The sequence below is a fragment of the Trichosurus vulpecula genome, chromosome 2, assembly GCF_011100635.1.
Source record: "Trichosurus vulpecula isolate mTriVul1 chromosome 2, mTriVul1.pri, whole genome shotgun sequence".
NCBI classification, from domain to species: Eukaryota; Metazoa; Chordata; class Mammalia; order Diprotodontia; family Phalangeridae; genus Trichosurus; species Trichosurus vulpecula.
Genome location: NC_050574.1, coordinates 38,084,589 through 38,103,561, shown reverse-complemented (window position 1 = coordinate 38,103,561; position 18,973 = coordinate 38,084,589). Strand labels below are relative to the sequence as shown.

At 52.3% G+C, this 18,973-nt stretch overlaps 1 protein-coding gene across 1 annotated transcript; it reads right to left on the bottom strand.

Annotated features, from left to right (window-relative positions):
- Positions 1-291: 291 nt before the first annotated feature.
- SLC8A2 (solute carrier family 8 member A2) lies at positions 292-18,796 on the bottom strand. The gene is made up of 10 exons (XM_036747644.1): positions 18,493-18,796; positions 14,459-15,170; positions 12,768-13,435; positions 10,696-11,118; positions 6,847-6,950; positions 6,369-6,386; positions 4,928-5,052; positions 4,586-4,685; positions 2,911-3,189; positions 292-2,491 (listed from the first exon to the last, which is right to left on the bottom strand). Exons 2-10 carry the CDS (start codon positions 15,131-15,133, stop codon positions 2,115-2,117), a joined length of 2,769 nt encoding a protein of 922 aa, XP_036603539.1. The 5' UTR covers positions 15,134-15,170; positions 18,493-18,796; the 3' UTR covers positions 292-2,114.
- Positions 18,797-18,973: the final 177 nt, after the last annotated feature.

Genomic DNA, 18,973 nt, shown 5'->3' with positions numbered 1-18,973 from the left:
TGCAGCTAGAGAGACTGAAGTGCAAATAGCTAGACTGGCATTCACCTAGTTGGAATGTGGGCATGGCTTTCTAGCAGGTGGGTGTGTTTAGCTAAACTATGGATGTGCCCAGGTATGGTTGGGGAGAGGGGGCTTTCTATCAGGGCTTTTATCCTTGGGTATCTATCTTGATCTTTCATACTTGACTGTCTGGCTAGTAAAGGTTATGGGGGTGCCAAAAGAGGCCCCTAGCCCCTTCCTGATTCTTGCCCTCCTCCTCATTTCCACCCCCCAAAGATGGCATCTCACAGGCAGAATTCCAAAGTTTTATGTCAACTTTTGCAGAAATCACAGAGATGGGGAAGGAGGGAGGAAGAGACAGGGTGGGGCAGGGGAGGAGAGAGAAGACAGAGGCAAGAGTCCTGGTAAACCCGGAGCCCTCTCTCCAGCCCCACACTCTCCCCCCTCCCCACTTTAGAGCCATGTGACCCCAGAGATCTTGGGGAGGGGGTGGAAACAAAATCCACAGTAAGAAAATGCAGAAGACCAACAGACATTGAGCCTCCAAAGTTAAAGTTAAAAACAGGACCTCCTCCCCTGAGCCCACCCCCCCAGTGGGCAGGGACACGGCAGCTCTGGCTGTCTGATAGCCTGGGTCCCTTCTGGCCCTCCAGCTTTTCTTCGAGGGCAGTTTTCAGGGAAGGATGTATATGTGTATGTATACGTGTATGCAAGTGGGGAGGGTCTTCTCTGGTTCTGGTCCCTTGGTCCTGCCCTGTCTTTTGGGCTTCCTTGCCCCGTTTCCCCTTCCATTGCTTTGATTTAGAGGGGGAGGGGACAGACCTGGAGGGCTCGCCCTCCCTCCCTCCCTACCCCTGCAGCGATTCTGTTCCCCCCAATCATGCAGCCCTCCCACCCACCCCAACCCCGACTCTATATACACCCCCCGCCCCTGTACCCCTCCCCCGTTCCCAGCCGGGGCCCAGAGGTAGCAGGACCAGCAGGGGCCCCTGGAATGTTCGAAGTTGCAGGTGCAAAGTGCATTCCAGTCCCCAGGTGTCACGGGGCCTGAGTCATCCCTGCCCTGCCCTGGCCGGAGCAGGGCAGGGGCCAGATAACGACGAGGGTCTCTGCAGTCCCCTCAAGGAGAAAAGAGACTGGCCCCTGGTCCCACACTGAGTCTGAGAGGACTAGAAGCCAGGCTTCCTGGTTCTGGGCTTGGGGGCTCAGTTCACCCCACCTGGAGAGGCATCCACAGATTAAGGGAGTGGGAGGGGGCTCCAAGGAGTCAGAACACGACAGGGGAGGGCAGTCCCAGGAGCTGGGAAACTCTCCAGAGAAGGCAGTCCCAAGAAGGTTCCCCAAAACCTTGGGCTGTAAGGCTGGTGAGAATGGGGACATGACTCTTTGGAAGGGGGTCCTTGGGGGAAGGAGTTTCTGGTCCCTCCAGGAGCCATTAGATGCACTCTCTGAATGAGAATCCCCAGAAGACTGAGTGGATGGCAGTGGATTCTTGGACAAAGAGAGCTGAGCTCCCTGGAGGTGGTGCATGGTAAAGGAGGCCTGGAGGAGGGGCTGGAAGCTATGGCTGGGACACAAGATGGGCAGGAGACAAAGGGCAGGAGGCCTCCATGGGCAGGGTGGCCTGGGAGCCCAAGCCTGGCAGTATTCCAAGGACAGGGAGATCTCCCTGCAAGGGGCAGCCCTGGGGAGGAGCGGGGAGGGGAGGGGGAATCTGGGCAGTGCCGGCTGCGGCAGTAGCTCTTCTGTTCAGGAAGGTTAGGCAGGCTCCCTGGAGGAGGCAGTATTCCTAGGGGGCCAGGAGGAGGTGCTGTCTCTGGAGCTTGGGGTGAGCATCCCAGCCTGGAAGAAAAGGAGGGAGGATATGGCACTATCCTTAGGAAGAGAGAGGGGGCTCCCTGGAGGAGGCATTTTCTCCAAGGGAGAGGGCAGAGCATTCCAGAGCTGGGGGAGGGGCCCTAGAAGCCAAGGGTGTGGCAGTAGCTACCCGAGCATGAGGGGAGGGCTCCCTGGGATTGAATTGTGCCACCCTTCCAGGAGCCCTGGGTGTGGTCATAAATCCTTAGGATGGGCAGGGCAGGAGGGCTGCCCGGAGGTGGCGGCAGCAGCATCTTCTAGAAGCCCCGGATGTGGCAGTAGGCCTCCAGGCTAGCAAAAAGGATGTAGAGCAGCCAGAGGCCCAGGAACAGGGCTGCAGTGGCCAGCTTGGGCCCTCGGGGCCCCCCCAGCTCGCCCCCGATGTGGGGCCGCCGCCGATAGAGCAGGACAGAGACGGCCACGAAAGCAAAGATGGTGAAGAGAGTGACGGAGAAGGCCAGAGCGCCAGCCTGCACCTCAAAGGCCCTGCCCTGGGCGGCCCAGTAGACAGCGGCCACCGACCAGGCTACGCCCAGGCCCAGGAAGACATTCACGGCGTTTGATCCGGTCACATTGCCAATGGAAGCGTCAGCGCACTGGTCCTGCAGGGCCGCCACCTTGCTGGCAAACGTGTCTGCCCCAGGAAGGGGGTGGAAAGAAGCTGTCAGGCCCTCCAAGGGAGCCCATGTCCCTCCCCCAGCCCTGCTCTCTTCCCTTCTCTAGCCTATCTTGTCTGGCTTCTGGGTCTCCCATCTCCCTGTTCCTCCACCTTTTTCTTCCCCTCTGCCTCTCAGTCAGTCTGCTTCTGTGTCTCTCCCTCTCCCTACTTACCCACTTCTCTCTACCTCTCCCTCTGTCCTTCCCTCCTCTTTCTTGGTCTCTTTCCCACTCAGCTCCTCTCTCTCTGTCTCTCAATCTCGGCCCCCTTCAGCACCCCGCCCCCCACCCTGCGTCTGTCTCAGTCTCTGTCTGCCTCAGTGGTTTCCTCCTCCCCTCTATCTCCCTCCATCCATGCCCCTCCCCTGGCTTCCTCCTTGCCCTTTGCCCTAGTACCTGGGATGGATGTCCCAAGGGCCACAAAGACTACGGCATTGACAGAGTCCTTGAGGCCAACTGTGCAGCCAAAGTGGGAAGCCAGGTCACCAATGAGGGCCGTCAAGAGCCCAATGACCAAGATGGAGACTCCGAAGCAGGCCCAGCCATGGCAGTACTCAGTTGGAGGGACACAAGCGAACAGCACCTTCCAGAAGACGGTCAGGAAGTGCATCACGTAGTCAAAACAGGAGGGCAGCCGCTCTTCCCTTGTCCCATCCTCCTCCTCTTCCTCGTCCCCTATACAACAGGACAAGCCTCATCAGAGGGCAGGTGTGGTGGGCTCCATCTTTTGGGTGGTCCTCACCTCAGGCTAGGGGTGCCCTTACCTTTCTTTCTCCTAGATGTCCTCTCTTTTTTTTCCTTCTTTTTTTGGGGGGACAGGGCAATTAGGGTTAAGTGACGTGCCCAAGGTCACACAGCTAGTACGTGTGTCAAGTCAAGTGTCTGAGGCCGGATTTGAACTCAGGTCCTCCTGACTCCAGGGCTGGTGCTCTACTCACTGCGCCACCTAGCTACACCCTAGATGTCCTTTCTAAGGGCATCTATTAGGCATGCTACAGTCTCATTTGTTCCAGTCTCCACTACCTTGTTCTTAATCCCCATTGCCTGGTTTCTACTAAGTCTGGCTACCTTGATTTGGTTTACACCCCTTTGCCTTTTATCTCTCATCTCCACATCTCACCTCCTAACCCTAGTTTCTTTCTAATTGGAGAACAGGGATGAGGGTTTACAGGAGAGTGACACCCGAGGTCCTGCTACTCTCTGGTCCCCTAGGGGAGAGGGGCAACACTGCCATTCTGAAGCCTTCCTGGAGAACAGTGGGGAGATGTTGGAAAAACAGCTCTCCCTGATGCTACTGAGGCCAGCCTTGAGGTTTCACCCAATAACTGAAACATGGTGGTGCCCAGCCCCCTCCATGTGCTCCTGACCCTCCCCAAGCTCCAGTCCTCGAGAAGCCTTCTCTTCAATCCCTTCCCTCCCCATATCATTGTTGGCCCCTCCCTCCAGTCTGCCTCCCCGCCACATCTATCTGTACTCACAGAATGTCAGATCCTAGAGGAGCACACCACCAAGTCCAATCCCCTCATTTTAAAGAGAGAAATCAAGGCCCAGACATAAGCCTGGACCAAACCAAGGTCCAAACATATTTGCCCAGCACCAAACAGAGGCAGAGTTTTGCCTAGGCTCTAGGCATCTTGGACTCCCCACCTCCTTCTCACTCTTCCTGTCTCTTTTCTGTCTTTTCCCCCCATATTCTTATTTCTCTGTCTGTATCTCCTCTCTGTCTCTCTCTCTCTCTGTCATTATCTGTCTTTTTCTCTGTCTCTCTCTGTGTCTCTGTCTCTCTGTTCATCTCTGTCTTTGACTCTCTGTCTTTTTCTCTGTCTCCTTCTGTTTGTCTCTCTCTGATGCTGTCTCTGTTTCTCTCTGTCACTGTCTCTGTCTCTCTGTCACTGTCTCTGTCTCTCTTTCTCTCCTCTCTGTCTCTGTGCCTGTCTTTGTCTGTCTCTGTCTCTCTCTCTTTCTCTCCCTATCTCTCTCTCCCACTCCCCCTCTCTCTTTCTCTCACTCCTTCTCTCCATTTCCTAATCTTGGGGAGGGATGGAAGGGGGATGGAGGGGGCAAGTGGTACCTGCACTGACTGTGATGGCTTCTAAGAACTGTTCCCTCCAGGAATGGGTGCCAATCACCAGAGCCAAGTTTGTTTTCTTAATAAGCTTGTCCACCGTGTTCTGAGGGAAAGAAGGCATGTTGGTCCCAGAGAACTCCAATCTCTACCCCACTCTTTCTCCCCACAGCCCCTCCAGCTTCAACCAGAAGGGGAGTGACTATGGGTGCTCTCCGTGGTGCTGACAGAGGGGCAAACACACTGGCAGCCTCTCTTCCAGGGCTCCAGGCTCTTCTGCCCCTTTATCCCCAGGACTCCCTGCCTTTCTACCCCTTGTCCCCAGGCTCCAATCCCTGCATCCATCACCTTAAAATCATAAGATTCCTCTATGATGACTTCGAGGCGGCAGTTCTCACCCAGGACCGGCTTCCCCATCTCTGCAATTCTCCGGGCCTCCTCTTCTTCTGCAGTCAGCTTCCGGTCTCCATCCCCTATGGGACAGGTCGCAGGAAGGGATGGGGGATTCGGTTGCAGTGTGAAGGATGAAGGTTAGATTCTGGGAAGGCATGGCTGCTTCAGACCCCAGGGAGGGGTGAAGCTGAGCTGGCTTTCAGAGCCACAATAGCTCAGCCCCAGCCTCAGTCAGTCTTCTAGCTCATCAAACTGCCCCCTTTGACATCCCCCTCTGCTCCCTCAGGATGGTCCCCAAATATTCCAAACTCCATTCTTTCTTCCCCCTGATCTCCACTTCTCCCAATATTTTCCATCTTTCAGGGCCTTTACTGGAATCTCTCCCTGCCCCTCCCCAAAGACTTTGGACCCTCCCTATCCCACTCTGGCTTCCCAGAATGAGTCTCACACTCATCTTCTGAGTTCTCTCCAGCTTGGAAGGTTTTTGGAAAGTTAGGAAGGAGGAGACCCCCCCCAGACCAACCCCCAGACCATCTCTCAGCCAGGTGGTATCATATCATATGCTAAGATTTCAAACCATCCCCAGATCCTCACCTGAAGAAGAGCTCTAGATTAAGGCTGACCTCAAGCCTCCCACAAAATGGTGCATCTTCATCATTAGACCACATTCAACTTAAGTCAGGATGCCTTCCTTAATCCAGATCAAATCTGAAACCTAACCTTAATACATATATTATAAATCTAAGCCTGACCTGAGGTCTTCTTCATACCAGTATCAACACTAATCCTGATCCTGACTCTAAAATTGATGCATCTCTCAAATCTAATGATCAAAATCTTATGATCCATGCTGACATTAACTCTGAATATAGTCCTTTTTTTGAGGCAATCTGGGTTGTGACTTGGCCAGGATCACACAGCTATTAAGTGTCTGAGGCCAGATTTGAATTCAGGTCCTCCTGACTCCAGGGCCAGAGCTCTACCCACTGCACCACCTAGCTGCCCCTTGAACATAGTCCTAACCCTAACCATGAATCTGACCTTGACCCCTGAGAGTAGCTGAGACGCCAACCCTAACTTTATTCTGAATCCTAAGGCAACCTTTGATCTTAGTTTTAGCCTTAAGCCAAAGCTTGACCCCAAAGTGGAACTTGGATTCAAATTCCTACTCAATCTTAAGCCTCACCCTGAAACTGACCCTAACCTTCAATCCATCAACAAAAGTCCATCTTAAACCTAACTATGATCCTAACCCAATCTTGACCACATCCCAACTCTAATCCCAGCCCAACCTTACCTTTAAGGACAATCTTACCTCCAAGAATCTGAAAAAAAAATCTCAGCCCCAATACTGCCTTCCCCCACTCTCAGCCCTTTGTCACCTGAGCCTACATACCCTGATTGAGCAGGAGAGCTGGACGGAAAGACAAAGATACACAGACATAGAAAGAAAGGGTGTTAATTGGGTCTCATCTGAGACAATCTCACTTTCTCAGACACCCATCCCCTTTAACCCAACCACTATTCCACCCACTCTACCCAGAGGAGAACAGGGGTTTGGGCACTATCCATGGTTCTGATCAGGGTCTAGTGGCTCTACCATTGTTCCATTGGTCCTAGGGTCCCCTGTCCCTCTTCCTCTCAGATTCCTTTTCCCCTAAGGGCCACATCTATCCCCATTCATCCTTGATTTTCCATGCCCCCTGAAACCCCTGCCCACCCACACCTATGCTCCATCTGGTTCTCTGATTCATCCTCCTAGGTCTGATCCCTCCACACCTTCCTTCATTCAGTTACTAAACTGAACTCTGTCATCTCCTGGCCCAGCCCCTTTGACCCTCCCCAACCCCCAGACCAACTATAGCCACAGCCACCTGAGATCCCTCGCTTCAGCCACTGGGGTTGGCCCAGCTCAATGAAGAAGTTGTCCTTTTTCTCATACTCCTCATCATCCACTATCTTCACCTGGAGAGTCTTCCTGGTTGGAAAAAAGAGAGAGACAGAGGGTGGACTTCCTGTTGCCCATCCATGGGGGACCTGAGTTCTCTCTTGGGGACTCTCTCCAAGCCTCTAGTAATCCCTCCTAAGCCCTCATATCCTGATTCTGATCCACCCCTAACAGATCCTGGGTTTCATGGGGGTTAATTGAAGACACTAATTGGTTTCTTGAGCACCTCTATCACCATGGGAACTGGACTCATATTTGAGAAGGAGGAAACAGAGAGAAAACTGCCTTACAGTCACAGACCTCAACACAAGCACTCCAGTCACACAGCAGCATCACACACATGCAGAGCCTCGCATGAGCACAGACGCTGTGTCTGACTTCACATTACAGACACAAAGTCACAAACCACACAAAATAGACACATGGTGTCAGAAAACACTGACACCTCACTGTATAACACAAACAAAAACTAATACAACTACACATGACTGATATCCAATCATGTAATACTGGTACCTAATCATACAACTGGTCAACACACAGTCATACAACGATAAAAGCTGTAGAGGAAATAACAGTGTCAGCTCACACCTAAAAGCTTTGAATCCCACACCAAAAACTTACTAGCTGTGTGACCCCGGGCAAGTGTGGTATGATAGAAAGTAAGCTGACTGTAGAATCAAAAGACCTGACTTCCAATCCAGCCTCAATGAACTGTCCATTTGGTTACCCTGGGCAAATAATTTTTTTTTCTTTTTTTGTTTTGTTTTTGTGGGCAGGGCAATTGGGATTAAGTGACCTGCCCAAGTTCACACAGCTAGTACATGTGTCAAATGTCTGAGGCCACATTTGAACTCAGGTCCTCCTGACTCCAGGGCTGGTGCTTTACTCTCTATGCCACCTAGCTTCCCCTGGGCAAATCATGTAACACCTTATTTTCCCATCAGTAAAGTGAGGGAGTTGGACCTGATGGCCTCTGAGGCCCCTTCTAGCTCTATATCTATGATCCTATGGAATTCCCCCTCCTAAAGCCTCAGTTTCTTCATCTGTAAAGTGGACACAGCACCTGTAGTACCTAACTCACAGGATTATTAGAAGGCTCAAATGAGATGATGTCTATAAAAGTGCTTTATAGACTTCAAAGCTTAATGGAAATGAGTTGTTGTTGTTGTTGTTGCCAAGCATAGCCACACACCAACACAATCACACAATAAGCACACTGTAGACAACAGTGACACAGAGATAACACAGATCTAGCCAAACATTCGCCACAGGATCGCAGTGTTACACAATACCCAGAACCACAGCACCATAAAACACGCAACGGCACCACATACACTCAACAACACTGTCACCAGAAATAGTACTTGCAGAATCACATAGCACAGGTATGCACTCCAATTTGGTTTAGTTCAATCCAATTCAATTAACATTTACTAAATATCTATTGTGTCCAGGGTCCTGTGCTGACAGAGACACAAAGTTTAGATGTGACACAATCCATACATCTGTCGCAGACAGATTCACATGAGCCATGTGTGTGAGTGTGCGCGCCTGTGCGTGTGCACACACACACACACACACACACACCCTGTCTCACTCCAATACCCAGCTTGCAACTCGTACCTTCTTTTTTCCCTCCTATATATTTTAAATTCCTGTAGGTGGGGAAAAAGCTACCCCCAGGAATCACTCTTAAGGAGGGAGGGGCTGTCCAAGGTGCTGAACCCTGATTTCTGAAACCTCTGGACTCTCAGAGATAAAGAGGGACTAATCAAATACAACTCCCTGATTTTACAGAAGATGAAACGGAGATAGAAAGAGGTAAAGGTGCTTGCCAAAGTCACACAGCTATTAAGGAGAAGCACAAGGATCCAAATCCAGGTCCCTGGACTCTCCTGACACCTCTGCCATATACCATGTTGGACTTATATTCTCCACCCTGCCCCTCCCCCCCACTCACACACACACACACACACACACACACACACACACACACAGATTCTCATGCATCCAGGGTGAATGAGGACAGGGAAGGGACAGAGTCATGAAACTGGAGGAAAGTGTGAAGTTTGACAAGATCTGGGCTTCCTGAGAATGACACTCCCTCAGTCTCCCTGTCTCCACGAGATTCTCCCTCTTTGTCTCTGAGCATCTCTGTCTGTATCTCTCTCTCAGTGTCTCTCTCTACCTTGTCGGTGACACAGGAGCCCCGGTGCACAGTGATTTTGGTGGGGGAGGATGGGGGATGAAGCTCTGTTGCCCAGATCTATGAACAGAAGGCTCAGGCAGCAGCTGGGAGGGCTCCAGCTCCATCTCTGTCTTTGGAATGGAGGGTGGAGGGAGAGAAAGCAAGGGCTGGCAGCTTCCTCAGTGGCAGTGCGAGGGTGGAAAGTGATGGATGGAGTCTGTCTGTGTGTGCGTGATCATGTTTGTGTGTGTGTGAGAAGGGAGAGAGAAGAAGGAGAGAGAAAGATAAAGAAGGAAAGAGAGGGAAGGAAAAAGATAGAGAGGAAGGAGAAAGAGAGCTGGGGAGAAAGAGAGACGATGGGGAGAGAGAGGAGAGAGAAAGAAAAAAGGGAAAGTGAGGGAAGGAGAAAGAAATGAGGGAGAAAGAGAGGGGAGGAGAGAGAGAAAGATGAGGGAAAGAGAAAGGGAGAGACGGAGGGAGAAAGAGAAAGGTGGGGAGCAAGAGAGATTGTGGAAAAGAGGAGAGAGGCTCACATATCTATAGGTCTGTCAGTGGGTCTTTTTCTCCATGGGCATCATCTGCATAGTGCCACATATTTCTGATTTTCCTGTCTCAGGGTCTCCTCCTTGTATCTCGATCCTCATGTATCTTCCTGGGTCAGGGTCTCCCTTTGGCATTTAGCTCTGGATCTCTGGATCTCTCTCCTTGCAGTCACCTCTAGGCCTAGATCTCTCTCCAAGTCTGTACATGGAGCTATACGTTTTTGAGAGTCACACTGGTATACTGGAGAGAGGGCTGCCCTGAAGTCAGGACGACTTGGGTTCAAATGCGACCTTTGACATGTTCTGGCTGTTGAGTGATTTAAACTTTCAGTAATTTAGGCAGCTAAGACTAAGTTAGAGATAAGTGGCTGACCTAAATCAATGGAGGGAGTTTCTACACTGGGAATTCCCTCACGTTGATGAAGCCACAGATTTAGACCAAATCTGTACATTTATTTTTGGGGGCTTTAGGGTGAGGGGAGAAGGGGCCAGGCTTGGGGAATCTACCTCAGGAAGTCCTTCCATTCCAGCCTCCAACCCTCCTGCTGTGCTAACAGTTCTGAAAACATTCTCTGCCCAGTCAGGGTTTGGGCTTTTCTCTCCCACCACCCTCCAGCCCTGGCCATCTGTATCTTTCTGGGGTCCAATGCTCTCCTCAGTTCCTCCCTGCTCCTCCCTGTTCTCCTCTTCTCAATTTCTCTGCCAGCCCAGCCTGTAGTGAGTCACTCACTGGCCCCCTACGGGGCCTATTGGCAAACATGGCTAATTAGGGGAGAGGATACAGGGAGAGGGAAGAGAGATGATATCTCGTCCCCAGCCAGAAAACTCTCCCTGCATGAGAATGGCATGTGGGGGCCCCTTCTCCCCTCTCCCAAGGACTCCTGTGCCATTCCTAGATTGAAGCCAGCTGGAATGTCATTCTCTCCAGGCCTGTTTCTGTTTTGAGTCTCTCTGTGAATTCCTCAGTGTCCCCTTCTCCCTAGGATCATGACCCAATCCCTCTGGTCCCTCCCCTCTCCCCTATGAGTTCATGGCCCCTCACATGGTCTCGTCGTCTCCAAACTCGAGCTCCCCGCAAGCATCCTCATAGTGGACACCCCCACCACGAGCTGTGCCCTCCACCGTGCGATAGGGCAGGCGAACAGTGCCTCGGGCCCCAGAGCTGCGGATAACTCGGACATCCACAGTGCCCATGCACTCGCTGACGTGCAGCCGCCGGTCCTGGAAAGTGAAGATGCCCGCGTGGTCGTCGTCCAGGATGGTGACCGTGGCGAGGGCGGGGGACACTAACCGGCCCTTGGGCCTCCCGCCGCCATCAGGCTCGAACATGCCCTGGGCATCCCCAACCCGAAGGTTCATTAGCCGGACAAAGAAGTGCTCATCTTCCTCAAAGATGTCATCGTCTATAATGCCGATGCGCAGCTCCTTCTGGGTCTCGCCAGGCTTGAAAACCAATGTACCCTCACTTTGGGGGATCCATGGAGGGGAAAAAAAACAAGAGTCATCCTACAGCCTGGATCTTAGAATCTTCATTTTAGAACTTTGGAGATGCTATTCCAATCCCCTCCTTTTACAAGGGAGGAAAGCTTGGCCCAGAGAAGAGAAGGAATTTGCCCAAAGTCGTGCATCCGGAGCTGAGGCAAAGCCAGGAATCTTAACCTAGCTACCAAACACCCCCCCAAAGTGCTTAGAAGTCTAGGGGAGACTGTGAAGGGGCAGCTCAAGGCCCCACCCTCAGACAGTCCCCCCCCCCCCCCCCCCCCGTCCTTCCAGTCTAGCTGGGGAGGAGAGGAGAGGAGGCTCACAGGTCCCAGGTGTTAAAACAGAATATAGCTTACTCCTTTCCACCTCTGCATTTTCACTTAGGCAGATCCTCCTTCTCGGATTGCCTTCCCAATTCCCTCCCCCAATTCCTCCAGTGACTGGCTGGTGGTAGCCTCACACTGGGGTGATCCCGCATTCTATCCTGCCCTAGAAGGTTCTCAGAGAGTTCCTCACAGGGACTGAGAAGAAACCTCTTCTCCCTAATGAGATGGGAGTCTCCCTCCCTTTCTCCCCAAAAGTCAGCCTAGGGCTCCCTGTGTTCAGTCACCCCCAAAGCTCGTCTCAGGGCTGGGGACGGAGTGGGGGCCAGCAAAGTTACATGAAATGGGAACTGAGGATCCATGAGGGGCATAGAGATAGATAGTGGATAGAGAGCCAGCCCCTCTGTGGCAGAGCTGGTGATGATCTGCTCCAGAGGAGAAATTTCCCTCATTTGGGAGTTCCCAATAGCAATGAGACCACAGCCCCAGTTCCTATCTCGGGCCCTAATGAAAAGGGGGTGCTTCCCACTGGTGCTTGATGCATAGTAATTAATTGATTTCCATTAATGAGGCAGCCATTAGGATAGTGGCTGGAGACCTGGTTTCAAAGTCAGGTAGAGACAGGTTCAAATTCTGTCTCTCACACAACCTGGCTGTGTAGGCCTGAGCAAGTGAAGTCACCTCTCAGAGTCCCCGCTCAGCAACCTCATGTGAAGTTGAAGAGAAAGTGGTGATTTGTGTCAGTGAAGGGTGTTTCCTTACAAGGAACTCCCCACTTTGGAGGAAAGCCTTTGGTTTATGAAATAATCTGTCTTTTCAAGGAGGTCGCTCCTCCTTCTCTACCCTCTCCACCCCCAAATTTCTGCATTGGGCCAGGGTCCCTTGGGAACACAGAATCCTAGCTACAAAAATTCCACTTTTACCCTAAAAATATCTCTGTCGGGCAGCTAGGTGGCGCAGTGAGTAGAGCACCGGCCCTGGAGTCAGGAGGACCTGAGTTCAAATCCGGGCTCAGACACTTGACACTTGTACTAGCTGTGTGGCCTTGGGCAAGTCACTTAACCCCAATTGCCTTGCCAAAAAAAAAGCAAAAAAATAAAAAAAATAAAAAAATATCTCTGTCACCATGACTCTTCTACTCTCCTCAGATAAATTCCTACCCCCAGCCCCACCTCACAGTATACAGGAGCTGGTCAGCTCCGATGATGCTTGATGACAGAACAAAAAACACAGGGGAAACTGGGTCCAGGGAGGAAGTGGGCTGGGGATGGTGGTTGGGTGGCTGATGGGAGAGGAAGGAGAATCTCACCTGTATTCATAGTCTGAGCCAGCCTTGGCAGATCCGTCCTCAGTCCGGTAGTCAACATAGAAGGTGCTATTTCCTTCCCCACCCTGGCAGGCAACGGAGAGCATGACGGAACCACAGTTCTCAAGACAGTGGTACAGACTGGGCTCAAAGAAGATGTGGCTGGCCCCATCCTCCTCTTCCTCATCGGTACCGTCAAGCAGGGCCGGCTTCCTGGAGGCATCGGCCACATGCTTCCGAAGCACGTTGCCGGCACCAGTCATGAGGCGCGTGGCCTGGATACGGTAGAAGGCTCGGCTCTTTTGCTGGTGGAGAAGGGCATAATAGTTGGCCATGCCCACCAGCTGGTCCAGGCCTTTGTCTGGGTGTTTCTGTTTCAGGTCTTTGAGAATCTGAATCACTTCCTTCCGGCTTTCATCTAGCTCACGGTCTTCGGGGCTTGGCCCAGGCATGATCCCAGCCTCTACCCGGTGATGGTCTGGCCCCACAAAGGTGCCATCCATCTCGATACCCTTGGGGTAGTCACCCTCCGCCCCAATAATGACGCCACTTCGGGGGTCTGCCCTGTAACGCTTGTACACATATTTGTAGAAAAGCAGACGCTTGTCGGCCATCCAAGCAAAGACCACACATACTGGGAAGAACACCAGAGTGAGCAGGGCTTCCCACACCTGGGGACAAAGCACGGCAGCAAAGGGACAGAGCAAGAAGAGGAAATGGTTAAGAAAGAGCCTGAGAGCCCCCTTTCCTTTCTTGTGCTCTCATGAGTCTATGTCTCTGTGTCTCTGTCTCTCTTTCCCTTCTTCCTTCTCTCTCCTCCCATCTTTCCCTCCAGCTCATTTTTTAATCACTTCCCATCTCTATCCACCTCTTTCCTCATCTCTATATATCTCCTCCTTATCTGTCTCTGCCTCACTAGTCCTCACTCTTCTTGCTGGTCTGTCTCTCTTCCTCTCTCCTCTCTGGTCTTATCTTTCTCTCTCTCCACACCTTTCCTTCTATCGCTGTGTCCCACTCATTCTCATAGCTTTCTCTTCCCATCTCTGTCTGTCTGTCTTCTTGCCCCTTCAATAACTGTCCCAGCTCCGAGAGGACCCCCAACCTTAATCTGATGCTTGGCCCTTTTGCCTGGAGGGGGGAAAGTGGAAAGAAATAAAGCTATTCCATCTGGATAAAATACACAGAAAAGAGAGACTTAGGAAGACAGGACTTTACTTCCCTCCTCCCAACTCTGTAGTCCTTTATAAAGGATTCTGATGTCTCCTCCACCCCTTCCCCCATAGTTCTGGAGGGGAGGGGAAGGGGGAGCTAACAATCTTTAAAAGTCTTAAAGTATTCTATAAATGTGAGCTATTATTTTTATGCCTATAAATGGCGGGCTGGGAATCGTATTTCAGACCTGCAGGTTTAGGGGTAGGGGATAGAAGTACCTGGGTCAGAAGGGAAGAGGGTAGCAGGGGACCCACGCAGCAGGTTAAGGGCAAGGACCGAGACAGCAGGCGGGTTTAGGGGAGCTTACTTAGACCACATTGAGGGAAATATCAGAATTATATAGTGTCAGATAGAGTGGCAAGGGGAGGCAGTGGGTTGGGATTTGGGGTTAGGCAAAGCAGCCTTGCAGCAGTGAGACAGGAGGGGCTATCAAGGGGACCAGCCTGGGTTTGGAGGAACATTGTCCTGGGCCACAGGCTTACCTGGACAACACCAGGAGAGATGACAGCCAGGATGAGGTAGAGCCAGATGTAGGCAAAAATGCTCCAGGAGGCTGTGACAAAGAAGACCCTCAGGTGCTTGATGCGCCGGCTCTCTCCAGGTGGGATAACATAGACACAGACGGCAATGACCACAAACATATTGAAGGCAGCACTGCCCACTATGGTGCCCGGTCCTAGCTCTCCAGCCTGGAAGTTATGGCCACACACCTCAATGACAGAGAGCAGGATCTCTGGGGCCGAGGAGCCCAGGGCCATGAGAGTCAGGTTGGAGACAGTCTCATTCCAGATGCGTACAGTGCCCACACTGGTCTCTCCATTACTCTTGGTGACAGTGACTTCCTTCTCCTTGGATGTAATGACTTCAATGGAGGTCATAAAGCGGTCAGCGATAATGGACACACCCAGGAACATGTAGACCATGGCCACAAAGTAGACCACAGCTCTGGCAGCTTTGTCTCCCAGCGAAGGATCATCCGGCTCCCACACAGGCAGCAGGACACCAGGTTGACAGCGTGTAGAACCAGGGCAGCTGCTCTCTTGGCTTGTGTTGGGACTTGAGGTTGGTGGCGGGGAGGCTGAGGCAGGGGTATCCCCAGAGCAAGGGGCCACACTTGCCAGGAGGGCAGCCCCAGCCAGAGCTAGTGAGGGTGCCATGGAGAGACAGGGAAAGGGAGCACGGGATGAACCTGGTCTGTTGAGTAGAGATGAAGAAGGGCAGTCAGGTGGGAAGGTTATGGGAGGGTTGGGGGTGCTAGCAAAGAGATGGGAATATTGGCACAGACACACTGAGCAGAGATACACAGAGATGAAGAAAGACACACTCCCACAGAGACAGGGCACAGAGTCAGAAAAAGGAGATAAATTCTACCCTCTTCTCTCCCAAGCCCATGGATCTGAAGGAGAGATGGGGTGGGAGTGGGGGCAAGTATCTTCCCTGACCTCCTCACATATGGAATGGAATATGGGTCTGACTCAATTAGTCTCTTCTCACACACTCACTGGGGTTTCAGGTTCAAGGAAGATTCTCAAAAACTGAGAGGGAGAGCCACACAGAGAGATGAAGCAGAAATAGAAGGAGAGAACCAGAAAAACTAGGTGGGGACAGACACACCTCAATGACCAAGGCAAAAAAAACAAATAGGAAGAGACAGGAAGAGAGACAGAGACCAGAAGAGAGGTGGAGAAAGGGAGGACCACAGAGACGAGACAGAAATCAAACAAATGGAGAGACAGACAAGAAGAGAGACAGAGATCAGGCAGAGAGAGTGAGAGAGATGGGGAGAGACAGAGAGACCAGAAGAGAGGTAGAGAAAGGGAGGACCACAGAGATGAGACAGAGATCAAACAAATGGAGAGAGAGACAGGGAGAGACCAGATAGACAGATGGAGGGAGGCAGAGAAAGGGGGAGACACAGAAAAATTGGGAGTGGAAGCAAAGTGAGACAGATAAGAAAAGAGACAGAGACCAGGAAGGGCCAGGGAGACAGAGAGACAAGGCAGACAAATAGAGAGATGGAGGGAGAAAGAATTCCTAGCTCCACCTTATGATCCTACAGGATAGTGATTTGGGACCCCCTGGGCTGAGGGAATGGGGACAATAACAGGCATGGTACAAGACACAAGAGACAGAAGCAGCTCCCACCTCCTCCCAGCTGTCATGGCAACCGATTCCTGACTATTAAAAGCTGGGGGGTGGGGGAAAGCAGGGAGGAGGGAGGCCAGGCCAAGACTAGGTGTCCCCTGAGCACTCAGAGACAGTGTGTCTGCTCCCCCTCCCCTCTCCTGCCCTCCCCTGCTCACAGCCTCATTACGTCCCACCTTCCTTCTTACTGAGTCATCATTACCCCTGCTCCTGCAGCAGGAGGGAGGGTGGGCAGACTTGAAGGAAGGACTTCCCAATGGTAGAGTGGGGGTGGGGAGAGACCCTCTTCACCCCCCACATCCAGTAACCTCCTCTTAGCAGCCACCCAATTCCTAATCCTTGAGGTATCAGCTTTTCTCTCTCCCTGACATTGACCTGAAACCGGATCAGGGCTTTGAGATCCGGGGCCAGATGAGCCTGGTCATATGTCCCCGAGGGGGCTGGATCTGTTCTCTTTGTCAGGGACATCCTAACTTTCTAGGGGTTGTTGGGAAGTCTTTCCCATAGTCTGACCCCCATCTTCCACTGTTGGTTAGGTTGTGGGCCAGGATGGGGACAGGAAGGAAGTTTCCTTTTCCTTCCAGGTGTCTGTGCCTCTTTGGGCATATGCTTGTGTGTGTGTGTGTGTGTGTGTGTGTGTGACTGGCACGCAGCTGTTCGACTATGTGTCCATGGCTCTATGTAAGGCGTCACCCTCATTCCAATGGGTCTTCCAGTTGTGAATGTGAAGAGTCCAGCCCCCTCTGGTGAACGAACACACACACACACACACACACACACACACACACACACATCCTACCAACCACAGACCGTGTCCAACTTTGGTCACAATCACACAGTCACACACACACACACACATTCACCAAGACAGCCACAGAGCCAGGTGCACAACAACCCCTCCCCTACACACACACACACACACACACACACACACACACACACACACACATTCATAGACATTTCCTAGGCATGAACACACAATCACAAACTACATACAGTTACAGAATATCAACATATAATCAACCACACATATGGATGGTCACCACCAGGAAAACACACTCACCCAGAGCCACCCGTCTGAAATAGACGCTTGGTCCCTCAGTCTCCCGGCTGAAACACAATTACAGAGACACACAGACACCACTTACAGACACACATGTACACACGCTCACACAACAGTCATCTTCACTTTGCCCATCCCCCCCATCTCAACCCCTTCTCAATGGACCTAATTTGGGATGAGGAGTTCCATTTCAGGAAGAATTGTCTTAAGCAAACCCCTCAGGAAATCAACATCGGCCTCCAGGGGAAAGGATGTTAATGAAAAGACCCCCCACCCCCAACTAGTGTCCTCAGAGCCCTCGTCTCCCATCTATCTTATTTGGGCAAGCCAGCCCCCAAAGGGTGGGGAGGATGGAGGGCAGAATACAGTTGGGACTCGTAGGGCAGACCTGAGTACAGGGGGAAGCGGTGGCTAGGGGATAAGCTAGAGGGACCGAGCTAGGGGTGGAGAGAAGGAAAGGATGAAACCCTTCCATCTGATGATGGTGTGAGTTCAGGTAGTGGGAACAGTCATGGGGCCCCCTCTCATTTCAAACCCCTCCCTCCTGAAACCCGCCTCCGCAAGCGGGGGTGGAGATGAGTGTGTGGGCGGGGATTTACCAGACTCTGGGGGAGAAGAGTGGAGAGAAGGGGATGGAGAAGGGGATGGAGAGGCGGATGGATGGATGGAGAGAGAGAGAGAGAGAGAGAGAGAGAGAGAGAGAGAGAGAGAGATGAGAGACGAGAGACGAGAGAGAGACGAGAGGGAGACGAGAGGGAGGGGGAATCAGGGACAGAGAGAGGAGAGAGCTGGAGAATGTAGAGACAGGAGCAGCACAAAGAAACAGAAAGATGGAAAGGCATGAAGGTAAGGGACACATATACAGAAAAGAGACAGAGGGCCATAGACAGGTACCATGAGCCAGAGGAGACAGATAGGTTCTGTGCCCCTGAATCCCACGAAATCATCCTCCTCCCCCCCCTCCCCTCAGCGTTAGAGGAAAGATCTGGGAACCCAAGTCTTCATCACCAGCACAGATCACTCACTCAGACCCTCGCTTCCCAGGACAGACCACCTGGGGGCCTCTCTTCCCAGCACGCATCATTTGAGGGCCCCCAGTTTCATTATAGACTAGTCTGGAAGATTTTATCTTCTTCATACAGACCAGTCTGGGGGACTCAATCTCCCATACATAGAATGGTCCTGGACACCACCCCCCTTCACCAGCACATACCAGTCTAAGGGCCTGGATCCGCCAATAGTGACCAATAATCTCCCTCCATCCCACTCCCCCACCCCCATCTCCTTACCCAGCTTGGGGGCTCCTACCTGCTGGTTCTCCGGTCACAATGCTCCACCAGAGAGCAAGAGACAGTGATAGGAAGCGTGAGATGGGGGCGATTAAAAGAGGGGATGAGACCTGGGGAAGGAGACAGAGGGAGCCGGGGCCAGGGAGAGACCAGAGAGAGAGAGAGAGAGAGCTGGGGAGAGGGAGGGGAGGGACAGAGAAGGAGGGGAGTGAAGGAGAGGAGGGGGAGAGAAGAGCAGGAAGAGGGACGGGGAAAGGGGAGGAGAGCCAGGGAAGGAGGAGGAAGCTGGGAGGAAGACGGAGGAGGGAGAGGACCAAGCTGAGGGAGGCAGCTGGGAAATGAGAAAGGAGGGGAAGAGGGGCAAGTGGGAGGGATCAGGGAGAGGGGAGGGGAGGGAGGAGAGGGGAAAGGGGAGGGGAAGGCTCGGGGTGGAGGGCCTGGGGAGGAGGAAAGCCAAGTGAGGTGGGTGGCTGGGAGAAGAAGGTAGGGAGGGCTTTGGG

What these genes read in the sequence shown, in the direction of transcription:
- SLC8A2 (XM_036747644.1), bottom strand. Translation starts at nt 15,133, where the DNA reads ATGGCACCCTCACTAGCTCTGGCTGGGGCTGCCCTCCTGGCAAGTGTG. An exon ending in GGCTCAGACTATGAATACAG is followed by an intron (nt 11,119 to 12,767) that starts GTGAGATTCTCC and finishes GATCCCCCAAAG; the next exon opens with TGAGGGTACATTGGTTTTCA. An exon ending in AGGAATCTTATGATTTTAAG is followed by an intron (nt 4,686 to 4,927) that starts GTGATGGATGCA and finishes TCTTTCCCTCAG; the next exon opens with AACACGGTGGACAAGCTTAT.